The sequence below is a fragment of the Zingiber officinale genome, chromosome 1B (assembly GCF_018446385.1).
Source record: "Zingiber officinale cultivar Zhangliang chromosome 1B, Zo_v1.1, whole genome shotgun sequence".
Lineage (NCBI taxonomy): Eukaryota > Viridiplantae > Streptophyta > Magnoliopsida > Zingiberales > Zingiberaceae > Zingiber > Zingiber officinale.
In genome coordinates, this window is record NC_055986.1 from 4,857,312 (window position 1) to 4,870,657 (window position 13,346).

General features: G+C 37.9%; 1 protein-coding gene across 1 annotated transcript in view; it reads left to right on the top strand.

Annotated features, from left to right (window-relative positions):
* The window catches only part of LOC122050012, a 25,058-nt gene extending 16,089 nt beyond the window's left edge, over positions 1 to 8,969 (top strand). The window contains exons 2-3 of the mRNA XM_042611096.1: positions 5,686 to 5,880; positions 8,749 to 8,969. Coding sequence (XP_042467030.1) covers positions 5,686 to 5,880; positions 8,749 to 8,874 — 321 coding nt within the window. The 3' untranslated portion in view covers positions 8,875 to 8,969. The remainder of the gene's footprint in view (positions 1 to 5,685; positions 5,881 to 8,748) is intronic.
* The last annotated feature ends 4,377 nt before the right edge of the window (positions 8,970 to 13,346 follow it).

Consider the following 13,346-nt stretch of genomic DNA (forward strand, 5'->3'; position numbering starts at 1 on the left):
AGTCAAAACTCGATCCTATTGAAAAGTCGATTCCGGGCGCCCGGAAGGGTTCCGAGCGCCCCGGTCGGTTCCGGGCGCCCGGAGCCCTAAGGTCAACATAAGTTGACTTTTCGACTCCGGTTCAACTCGTCTCAGTTCGGCTCGTCTTGGTCCGGGTCTGTTCGCTCCGGCTCCGCTAGCTTGGGTGATCTCGGCCTTCCGGAATAGGGCTCACCCGAACCCATCTTCCGGTCTTCTCGAGCGTGCTTCCCTCCGGCTTCTCGTCCCTCGGAATTGCCGCGTGTTCCTTCTCGTCCACCAGGGTACTCATCCGCAGACTTCGTCCCTCGGTCGCACCCCGTGCCGACCTTCGCGCTAGCTGCGTCTCTTGCTCCCCGAGCAATCTTCCGCTCCGGCTTTCGTACCTCGGAACCACCGCGCGCACTTCCTTCTCGTCCGCCGGTGTACTCTTCCGCAGCACCTCGTCCCTCGGACGCACAGCGTGCCGTCCTTCTCGCTAGCTGCATCTTCCGCTCGAGTACCTGTGCTCCTAAGCTCCTGCACACTTAGACACAAGGTTAGAAACAACGCAGGACCTAACTCAACTTGTTGATCACACCAAAACAACCTTGGGGTTCCAACAATCTCCCCCTTTTTGGTGTGATCAACCCAAGTTAAGATAGGGTAAAATAGACTTTAAATAAAATTAAGTAACTTAACTTAAGTTGCAATTTAAGTACAAAAAGATAGAAAAAAAATTAAATCTATCTACCTCCCCCTAGACTTATACTTTCCCTTCTCCCCCTTTGATCACAAAAAATGGGGTTCCAAAAAAAACAATCTAAGGATTAAAGAAAAAATATTTAAAATAAATTCATGAAAATAATTTTAAGTTTTTGCAAGAATTATTTTGAAAAATATTTCTAACTTAAAAAAAATTTCTAAGTAATTTGAGCATAAATAATTTCAGAAAATCTTTTAACTTAAGAAGGAATGATTTTTGAGAATTTTTAAGCACATTTTTTTTTAAAAAAAACAAATGACTAAGTAAAAAAAAATTCTAAGTAAATTTCTAAATTGAAATAACCCTTTTTAAATCACTAATTAATTCTTGTATTAATGCTTTATTAGTAAGTTAATTAAACATTTATTTCAATATTTTGGCTTCCAGGTCGTGGCGAGGCACTAGGCCTTCTTGGTTATTGGAGCAACAACCACTTCCTTGATAAAACCTCATAAAGAAATTCTTTGTTTAATTTTCTCACTGAAAAGTGCTAATTTTAATTATAAAATTTAGATTAAGCAAGATTTAGGAACCCAATAAAGGTTCCAGCCTACTGGATTAATTAAAAATTTCTTAGGGACATATTTTCTAGAGATATTCTTAATTTGTTCCGGGTGATATCTATAATACCAATTTAAATTTTTTATTTTTCTAGAATTAGATGAACAAGCATAATTTTTCAAATTATCTACTTGAATTTTCAAGTTTCAATTTTTCATTTTCCAAATTTGATTTATCTAATTCTTCTAGAGGCAGGATTTAGCTAAAATTATTTTTAAATTTTTTATTTCTCTTTCTAATTTACAGCAGTCTTTAGTTAATAACTTAACAAATTTATAAAGTTTATCCGGAGGAAGAGAACGTACCTGACTTACCTTGTCGAGTTCGTTGTCCGTATCTCCCCCTGAACTGCTGCTTTCTTCTGACGAAGCTCCCCCTTCATCGATGCTCTCGATGCTCATTTCGGAAGAGGTCGACTCGCAGTCTTCGTCTTGATGACTTGCCATTAGAGCAAGTCCGGAGAATGCCTCAACTTCCGACTCCGACGACGTATCGTCCCACGTCGCCTTTAGGGCTTTTCGCTTCTGGATAGGCTTCTTACCCTTCTCCTTGTCCTTGTTCTTCAGCTTGGGGCAGTTGTCCTTGACGTGCCCTTCTTCGTCGCAGTGGTAGCAGCGGATCGTTCTTCTCTTCTTTCCCTGCGAATGGTTAGTAGATCTGGATTTACAAAGTTTCTTGAATCTTCTTACCATCATTACCATTTCCTCGTCGTCGAGAGAGGATTCAGATTCTGGTTCGTCTCTCGAGGCTTTGAGGGCGACATTGTTTTTAGGCTCCTTCATTCTTGCACATCTTGACTCATGCACTTCAAATGTTGAAAAGAATTCTTCTAATGAAGTCTTTTCTAAATCTTTAGAAATGTAAAATGCATCTACTAGTGATGCCCATTTTGAATTTCTAGGAAAGGAATTTAAGGCGTACCTGAGCGAATCTCGGTTACTTACCTCTTCTCCGAGATTCATGACTCCGGTGATGAGTCCTTTTATTCGAGTGTAGAACTTCCTGCCTTCTTCCAGTCGGAGCTGATTGCGAAGCAGATCTCGTCTAGCGAGCTTGGCTTCGGACGTACCTTCATGCAGCTCGAGAAACTTCTCCCAAAGTTCCTTTGCGGAGTTATATTTACCGATCCTGTTGACTTCTTGAGGCGGAAGGACACTTAGCAGATGGTACTCTGCTTTGCCGTTCGCCACGAAGTCGGCCTGCTCCTTTTTTGTCCATTTATCTATTTCCTTGTCCTCTGGAGCTTCAAAGCCAAATTTCATTGTTAAAAATAATTCAATATCTGTAGTAAGAAATACCTGCATCAGTTTTTTCCAGGTAGCGAAGTCCCCTTCATATTTCAGCGGGTGGATGCTTGGTCCGGCCATCGCGTTGTTTCGTTCGGCGGTTAGTCCTCCTGAAGCGTCTCGGCTCTGATACCACTTGTAGGACCGTTGGGCCGGCTAGAAGGGGGGGGGGGGTTGAATAGCCCTGCAGAAATCAAAACACAAACCAACCTTTCTCGAACTCTTAAACTGACACTTGTAAAAATAATCAAAGCAATAAACTAAGATTAGAACAGAAAACGAGACACCAGGTTTTGACTTGGTTACAACCGGGAAGGTTGTTAATCCAAGAAAGATTATCGCACTAGAATTTCTCCTTCAGGCGGAGAAGCCTCTTACAAAGTTGAAGCGCACAATAGAAGCTAACTACAGAAAACGTACAAGTGTTTGAAAGAAAAGCGTGAGTTCTGAATTGTTGAAAAGCTTCTGGACCAAGACTATATTTATAGCCTTGGTCGGGGCGCCTGGAAGGGTTCCGGGCGCCCTGGGGGGGATAAATTTTATCCCCCAACGGTTGGATCGAGTCAAAACTCGATCCTGTTGAAAAGTCGATTCCGGGCGCCCGGAATGGTTCTGGGCGCCCGGAGCCCTAAGGTCAACATAAGTTGACTTTTAGACTCCGGTTCAACTTGTCTCAGTTCGGCTCGTCTTGGTCCGGGTCTGTTCGCTCCGGCTCCGCTAGCTTGGGTGATCTCAGCCTTCCGGAATAGGGCTCACCCGAACCCATCTTCCGGTCTTCTCGAGCGTGCTTCCCTCCGGCTTCTCGTCCCTCGGAATTGCCGCGTGTTCCTTCTCGTCCACCAGGGTACTCATCCGCAGACTTCGTCCCTCGGTCGCACCCCGTGCCGACCTTCGCGCTAGCTGCGTCTCTTGCTCCCGGAGCAATCTTCCGCTCCGGCTTTCGTACCTCGGAACCACCGCGCGCACTTCCTTCTCGTCCGCCGGTGTACTCTTCCGCAGCACCTCGTCCCTCGGACGCACAGCGTGCCGTCCTTCTCGCTAGCTGCGTCTTCCGCTCGAGTACCTGTGCTCCTAAGCTCCTGCACACTTAGACACAATGTTAGAAACAACGCAGGACCTAACTCAACTTGTTGAACACACCAAAACAACCTTGGGGTTCCAACACAAACGACCCATGATCACTCTCCAATTTCATCCATCTATGATACTTATATTGAGAAATTACCCGTGCCTCTGCAGCGTTATATTTCTCACACTGTTGATGTTCAACCTGATGGTCATTGTGGATTCAGGGCAATAGCTACACTAATTAGGTATGGTGAAGAAGGTTGGTTTCAAGTATGATTCAAGCTTATAGAAGAGATTCAACAAAATAAGGATCTATATGATCAACTTTATCCAGATCCAAATTTGGTAACCAATCTATTATTCTCATTGAATTGGTTCGAGCAGTGGGCACTAGAAATGTATTGGATGGACTCTATGCCTTTGGGAATTGTCATCGCATCAAGGTATAATCTTATACTTCATACATTTGGTGAGAATATTATGAGTTGTTTTACTCAGTTGCCATTAAGAACTCCTCCAGTTCCAAACCAAGAGCGTCGAGAAATAGCTATTGCTCATGTTGGCAATCACTTCGTACAAGTTTTCTTACATCCTCATTATCCTATACCACTCATTCTAACTTGGCGGTGACAACATTCATCGTATGAAGCTAAAGGATGAGTCACTCGTTATACGACACATATTCAATTTTGGTACGAAGTAATAGGTACACCACCACCAAACGCATCGGGAGCAGAATTTGGAGGTAATATTGATTAAGATTCTATTTTTATATATTTTCATATTTTTTGTATTATTACATATACTCTTCATTTGAAAAAAAAAAATGTTTGTTCCTAAATTATGAATGTGTTCACTATTAATTGTTAGTATTTTTGTTAGTTTTAAATATAAACTAAAAATAAATAAAGATTATTAACATATAAAAAAATATTAAAAAAATAAAATTGATAAAAAAATTGATTAACAAAAAAAAATCAATCAAAAACAAAACTTAAAAAAAATAAATTGGAAAAAATACCAGTATTATGAAAAAATAATAAATTAAATTAATTAAAAAATAAAAATTAAATAAAATGTATATAAAATTGAAAAAATAAAGTATTGATAAAAAATAATGAATTAAATTAATTAAAAAAATAAAACTAAATAAAATTAAAAATATACAAGTATGAGAGCTATTTTTAAATAAAATTAATTAAAAAAATAAAACTAAATAAAAATTAAATGAAATTAAAAAAAAAAAAAAAAAAAAAGAAGAGGAGGGTAGATGCGTCATTTGATAGAGAGAAGGTGGAACGGGGCGGTGTATGTCAGACGCGACGTGGGGGAGAACAAATCCTCTGGTCCATAAATTACATGAGGACCCTTGATTTAGATGGACCTCATTTTTAAATAAATAAAGTTCATCCAAATCAAGATCTTTATTAGACCATCCTTTAGGCTGCGTTTGGTAGGGCGTAATTTGCCTTATAATGTAATCCTGATTACATTACAAGGCAGATTATTTTGTTTGTTTCACTTTTAAACTTGTAATGTAATGTAATCTGGATTACAAAATGTAGTGAAGTTTTGTAATCTGGATTACAAAACAAATGCTATGTAATCCGATTACATTACGAGGTCACCGTCCTACCAAAATTTAAATACCGAATATACCCTTAGTCCACCGTCGGCCCCTGCCCCCCACCGCCGACCGCCGCCGGCCGCCGACCGCTAGCCGCCGACCGCCGCCGCCGGCCGGTAGCTGCCGCAAGTTCCGGCAGAAGTGCGGCGACCGTCAGTAGAGGTCGTAGGATATTTTTGTCATTTTGTAAAAATACAAATTACATTCCTAATAAAAAATAATAGATACCAAACAAAAGAATGTAATTATCCTTGTAATCAAATATTACATACATTACATTTCCAAACATAGTAATGTAATCAACATTACATTACATTACATTACAAATTTGATTATATTACAAGCTAGATTACATTACACCCAACCAAACGTAGCCTTAGTCCACAATTTACGAACTACATGATCCTTACTGCAGAGAGCTCTCGTGGGGTGTACTGCGGGCCTGCGGCATCGTCCGATTAAGCGTGACGGTGGCGAGGACCGAGGGCATCCTAATCCTCAAGTACGCTCTTCAAGGATCCCGCAGGCTTTGGTGCGGGAGTACTCGATCCCTCCTCATCGTCACCCCCTTCGAGGTATGCATTCGTCCCCATCTAATTTGTTGTTTCCACCTTCCTGGCAAATGATATGGATCACCATGATGTCAACCATTGTAATTGCTTATTCCCAATTCATCGCGACATGAAAAATCCGCTTGTTTTTAGTTGAATCTATATTAAATGACAAGTCAAATTCATCTGGTGTTCATAAAGATCTACGAATTGACAGAAATTTCTTTTATAAATCGTCAAATTGTAAGCGAATCAACTATGGTAAAGTGCCACACTGCCCTCGGTGGGAGGAATTTTACCACTCCTTTGTTGTCCTCAATCCAGATCAACCACTTATGCGATGCACAATACTTTTCTCCTTATACCCAAAACCTGTCTCAATTCTCATAAGCGATAGTTGTGCTTATAGAATGAAGGATTATTCTTATCTAAACAATGATTGAACAATTGCATTGTTCAGATAAACACAAAAGTCATTGTGTTTGTATAAACGATGATGTTGTATGTGCATAAGGGTCACCTCACAAAAATGTCTACTTTTTTGGTTGTCTTGTTAAAATTCATCAGGCTATGTTTTATCAAAATCAAGTATAAATTGTTGGCTGCACTCCGAATAATGATGATTCTGATCTGAACAATTATTGTATGTGAATTCATCAAATGGACAAAAAGATTATCGTATTTATAACACATGTGGTATGCATGTGGCACAAGGGCTACCGCAAAAACACACTATGATTTTGAGGGACTTGTTGGAATCTGTGAACCATTGTTTCTCTTTGGTGTTGTTTTCGCAATAAAATGGATATGAAGAAATAACTGATGATAATTTATCATGACCTTGCTTTAGCCCTATAATATGATGCTTCGTTTTCGTTGAAATGAAAGATGACACTTTTCACTTTTACAGTTCTTGTTAAGAAAGTTTAGGGTATGAACACTTGCCATACCTGCTTAGCATAAACTGCAAACTCGGAGATTGCTCTAGCTCTAGCTCATAAGCTTTTGGTTCTTGGCACGGCACAATAAACTTTTTATGAACACCAAAATCATAAGGTAGACATGAATGTGTATCTTGGTTGTCGTCGAATATAGGACAATGATGAGAATGCGAGAGTACTTGCTTGCAGATATATCTGTTTTGTGGCGTGCCAAGTTTGTTAATTATTTTTCTGCTTGTTTTAGAGGAAGGGTAACTACTATCAGGAAGAAAGTAAACTTGCTTCTTGTTAGTAAATCATTCTATTTTTGGAAGAAGATAAACTTGTTCTTTTTTTATTCCTTATTAATTAATTCTTTCCTTTATTCTTTATCATTTTCTAGTAAGTAAATATTATGGCTTGCGTACCCTAAACCCTAATCTTTTTCCATTTTCTTTTAATGGACAAAGTTGTATATATATGTTGGTTAACTATTTGAATAATGTGTGGAATATTTTTATGGTAATTGACTTCATGGTATCTGAGCCATAAAAAAAATTCCTCTGTGTTTCTTTCTTTCTCTTCGTTTCTCTTATAATAATGAGTTCGGAGACTAGCATGGATAAGAATGTGTCTTCATCTAGCATATCCAAACAAGTGAATTCGTCTGTGATCACTCAACCTTTTGGAGAAGGATCATTGTTGAAGATCACAAGCCATAAGTTGGATTGCAAGAACTTTCTTCAATGGTCTCAATTTGTCTTATTGGTGATCAAAGGAAGGCGGAAACTTGGCTACATCACTAGTGAGATTCAATGTTCAAGCATAGAGGACCCAAGTTCCCAAGTGGGGAACTCAATAACTCACTTGTTATGGCATGGTTGATCAACTCAATGGAGCCACATATTAGTCGTACCTATTTATTCTTACGAACTGCCAAAGAAATTTGTGGTTGTGAAGGAGAATTATTCAAATCTCGAAAACTCATCACAAGTCTTCGAGATAAAGAATAAACTCAAGGATATTCAACAAGGTAATCTGGATATCACTGAATATTATAATGCATTGCATACACTTTGGCAAGAGTTAGATATGCACTATGTGGCAGATTGGGGTGATTTTGAAGATAACAAGAAGTTTAAAAAGCATCTAGAAAAAGAATGCTTGTATGAGTTTCTAGATGGACTCAATAAAGAACTTGAAGAGGTTTGTGGACGAATTCATGGTTGAAGACCTCTCCCTCCAATTGACCAAGCATTTGCAGAAGTGCGACGTGAAGCAAGTAGGCGTCAAGTCAAGCTTGGTGTTAAAAAGGGCTCATATGAAAGTCCTATCCCTGATAGATCCATAGACAACGATGGATTTGTTGTAAAAAAAAAAATGTTAGCCGATTCATTGGAGATCAGAAATCCAATTTGTAATGTTCTCACTGCAATAAACTTAGTCATACCCAAGAAATGTGTTGGGATCTCTATGGAAACCTATAAATGCAAAACAATTGAAACAGAGTCAATCCAAAGTCTTCCAAACAACTATAGAAAAGGAGTATGACGAATCAACCAACTCAGGGGTTTTCTTAAAGAAGGATCGATTTGAGCAGCTGTGTAAACTATTAAATCATTAAAATATACGTAATTCCAATACTGTAGCAAGCAATTTTGCTCATCAAGGTACTGCTCTTAGTATACAAAAACAAAATCATTGGATATTTGATTCTGGTGCATCCGATCATATGATAGGTAATCCATCTCTATTTTACACTACACCATGTGATAAAATCTCTCGGGTAAAAATAGAAGATGGAACTATCTCTCCTATTGTTGGAAAATGGTCTGCCCATTTATCAGATTCTCTTATTCTGCATTCTATACTTTATGTTCCCAAGATAGCGTACAATTTGGTGTCGATTAGCAAGCTAACTTATGATCTTAACTGCACTGCTAAGTTTTCTGCCAAATCTTGTCAAATACAGGAGCAGGGAATAGAGAGGATGATTGGCATTGCTAAAGAGGATGGTGGACTGCACTACTTTGAGAATGATGATAGTATGGAAAGGAAAGCTAGAATAATTCTTCTTATGTTTCCAACAAGGATGTAATAATGTGGCATCGTAGGTTAGGCCACCCTAATTTTCATTACCTTAAACGCTTATTTTTACATTTATTTATCAATAAGAATCCTAGTTTGTTTACATGTGACTCTTGTCAATTAGCTAAACACACACGAACATCATTTCCGTCCAAACCATACAAAGAGTCTCTTCCATTTTCTCTAATTCATAGTGACATTTGGGGACTTTTTCGAGTACAAAATATCACAAGTACTAGATGGCTCATTACATTCATTGATGATCACACTCGAGTATATTTGATTTATCTTTTCAAAGAAAAAACAGTGGTTGTAAAAATTTATTGCTCTATGATAAAAAATCAATTTCAAAACTCAATCAAAGTACTAAGAACAGATAATGGAAAAGAATTTTTTAATTCTGTCGTAGGAGAATATCTAGCAACTAATGGCATAAAAAATCGTCCCCTACATAAGGTTACTAGAGCCCTTATGTTCATTATGTATGTTCCTAAATATTTTTAGAGCGAAGTTATCTTAACTGCATCACATCTTATAAATCGTATGCTTTCAAAAGTTCTCAAATTCAAAACTCCAATGTTTATTCTCCTTCAAACCTATCCATCATTTCGATTTTCCTCTATCCCCTTAAAATTTTTGGGAGTACAACATTTGTTCATGTCCATGCCCAAAACCGTTCAAAACTTGATCCACAATCAATCAACTGTGTTTTCACTGGTATTCTCCCACCCAAAAGGGTTATGAATATTACTCACCTTCACTCCGTCAAGTGTTTGTGTCGATGGATGCACGTTTCATGAATACGAACCATTTTTTCCAAAACCCCATCATCAGGGGGAAATGTTAGCTAGAATTAGATGAGTCTTGGGAAGAACTTAAACCTCAATCATTAACCTTGTCACTACCTTCCTTAACCAATATAGACGAACCTATGTTGTCACAATTAGAACAAGGATTGGAAATATCAGAAGAAAATCCTTAAGTTCCTAAGCTACTTGCTCATCCGTGGGAGAATTATTCTCAAGATAGTGACAAACCTTATACCCAACAAAGTCAAGAATCCGATTTGATTCCTCCCTTGAGTATTGAACCCTCTGGTAGTAAAGTCAATGAAGCTTTGGGGTCTAATTTAGACATACCCATTGCTTTCAGAAAGGGTACAAGGTCGTGCACTCAACATCCCATCTCAAAATTTATTTCATATGGGAAATTATCGACTAAGTTTTCAGCTTTCACTACTACTTTGAATAAAATTGAGATACCAAAAGATATTAAGGAGGCTCTGCTAAATCCAATGTCGAGGTTAGCTGTTCGAGAAGAAATGGAAGCCTTGGAGAAGAATGGTACATGGGAAGTTCTAGAACTACCTAATGGAAAGAAAACAATGAGATGCAAGCGGGTATTCACGTTCAAATTCAATGTTGATGGTAGTATTAACTGATCCAAGCAAGATTGGTTGCTACAGGTTTCACCAAACATATGGTTTAGACTACAAGGAAACATTTTCTCTCGTAGCTAAACTCAATTCAATTAGAGTTCTCTTATCACTAGTAGTAAATCTTGATTGGCCTCTGCAACAGTTAGATAAAAAAAATGCATTTTTAAATGGAAATTTGCATGAAGAAATGTATATGGATCCTCTTCCAGGTTTTGAAAAAGAGGATAATTTAGTATGTAAATTGAGAAAATCAATTTAGTATGTAAAATGAGAAAATCACTTTATGGCTTGTAGCAATCACTAAGAGAATAGTTTGAAAAAATTACTTGAGTAGTAAAAGATCGAGGATTTCTCCGAGCACAATCAGATCACAAGTTATTTTACAAACACTCTAAGAATGGGAGAAGAACTATTCTTATAGTATATGTGGATGATATAATTATTACGGGAGATGATCATACCGAGATAGAATCATTGAAAAGGCATTTGGCAAGTGAATTTGAATTAAAAAATTTAGGTGTTCTCAAATACTTCTTAGATATGGAAGTTGCTTGAAGTAATGTAGGAATTGTTATTTCTCCAAGAAAATATATACTTGATCTTTTAAGAGAGACATGTATGTTGGGGTACAAGGAGACACCTATGGAGCCTAATGTTAAACTTGGGCTTGAAGTCGGAAAGGAGGTTAATCGAGAATAATATCAAGGACTTGTTGGCAAGCTTATTTATCTATCACATACATATCATGATATAACCTTTGCAATAAGTATTGTTAGTTAATTTCTGCATGTTCCTAAGAAAAGACATCTTGAGATAGTCTACAAAAGTTTAAGATATCTCAAAGGCACTCCTGGAGAGGGTTTATTTTTTAAGAAAAGAGATCACAGAATGATAGAAGTTTATACTAGTGCTTATTGGGCAGGCTCCTCAACAAATAGAAAATCAACCTTAGGATATTGTACATATGTTTGGGGTAACTTAGTGACATAGAGAAGTAAAAGACATCTAGTAATGGCTTGAAGTAGTGCAGAAGTACTTTTTCGAGCACTTGCACATGGCATATGTGAGGAGATATGGCTTCGGAGATTGTTGGAAGAATTGAAGTTTTCTAATGACTCTCCTATGATCTTCTACTATGATAATCAAGCAGTTGTTAACATTGCTCATAATCCAGTTCATCATGATCGAACAAAGTACATTGAAGTGGATCGTCAATTCATCAAGGAAAAAATTGATAATGGGATTATTTGTACTATATACATTCCAACTAAAGAACAAACTATAGAGATCTTAACAAAAAAATCTTCAAAACATAATATTTGAGAATATGGTAAACAAGCTACAAATGACAAATATTCACATTTCAGCTTAAGGGCGTAGTGCCTAATCTTTTTCTATTTTCTTTTAGGCTCCGTTTGGTATGCATGTATGCATGATAGGATAGGATTATATTTTCAAAAAGTATTTAATCAAGCGTTTGGTAGAGTTAATTAGGGGTAGGATTATGGATGATTAGGGGTAGAATTCATAATACCTGGCCTCAAGAGAGATTATTTATCGTACCTTTAATCTTTTCCTAATCAATCCAATTCTATCCTATCATGCATACCAAATGGAGCCTTAATGGACAAAGTTGTATATATATGTTGGTTAAATATTTTAATAATGCGTGGAATATTTTTTCTGGTAATTGACTTCACTTCCCTTGGTCCAAAAACCTGGAAGATGTAGCAAATATTATCAAGGATTTAACAACATTTTCCCTTGTTTCAAACGGAGAAGCACAATTTGTGATGTGCTATAGTTGTTATCCTGTGATTATGAGTATCATTCCAAGAAATACTCCACTTAATTAGTCTCAGCAGTAATATGGTTTATAGAAAATTCATTCTAACAATTTGATCATACATAATAATGCAGATTATTAGTACTGAAAGAAATGTATAACCTTGCAAGGCTATTATATCATAACCTTGCACTCTGATTTCCGATTCTAGTCAATTCATCTTGTCTCCCTCTATTCTTTCAATTACAGTTTCTGTTATTTTCTCATAAATACAATCTCCTGGCTTATGGATTTAGGTAGTGAAAATCAGATTGCAACAACCGAAAGCATTGAGTCCTGACCTCCTGAAGTAAAAGGGTCCTATACACTGCACAAGGACAATAGTTCGCGAAGAAGGAATTTTGGGACGCTGGGCTGGAGCAGCACCAACTGTCATGCGAAATAAAACAAAGCCAATCTGCCATGTTCACAGCTAAGAAGAATGCATGTGATATCATTCTCTGGAATAAGCATGAAAGAGATGCAAAAGTTCTTCATCCCTGTCAGTAAATGATTTCAGGATTCCTGGCTGGGACTGCTGGCCCTGTCTGCACTGGTCCGTTTGATGTTGTCAAGATAAGGTTGATGGCACAAAGTAGATCAGGCAATGCAAAATACAAGGGTATGATCCATGCAATCAGGACTGTATATGCCGAAGAGGGACTGCTTGTACTTTGGAAAGGTTGCCGACCGAGTAACGAACGGAGGTTTGCTAAGATTTCTTGGCCATGACTGGTCGGTATGTTCTTCTCTTTTTAAAAGCAAGTCGGATAACATACATTATGGATGCTTATCCTGAAAGTTTAGCAAGAAGAGAGATGCACCCACTACAACATGCTTAAGTTCTTTGCAGAAGATCTTCAATCCAGAAAATAGTATGACCTTGTGAATTTGGGCAAATCTCTCAGTTTCATGCATCCCAACATTTATCCTGATTCATGAACTAATAATTAAATGAAAAATCTCGAGTGGATTCAGACCAACTTGTCATTGTCTTCCTGGCAGGAAAACATGTTGCAGCTGCAGGCAGCAATGCAACAGATATCTTCACAGCATGGGATCCATAAGTAGTCACCATCTTCAACCTTGGAACACCAAGGAGGGTGTGTACTTTCCATTGTTTCTCATGTCCAACACTGAAACTCACATGTTGGGTACTGCTGGTGATGGTGCTTGCTGGAAGCAAGATGAGATTCCATTCCCTTCGTCCACATGCCAT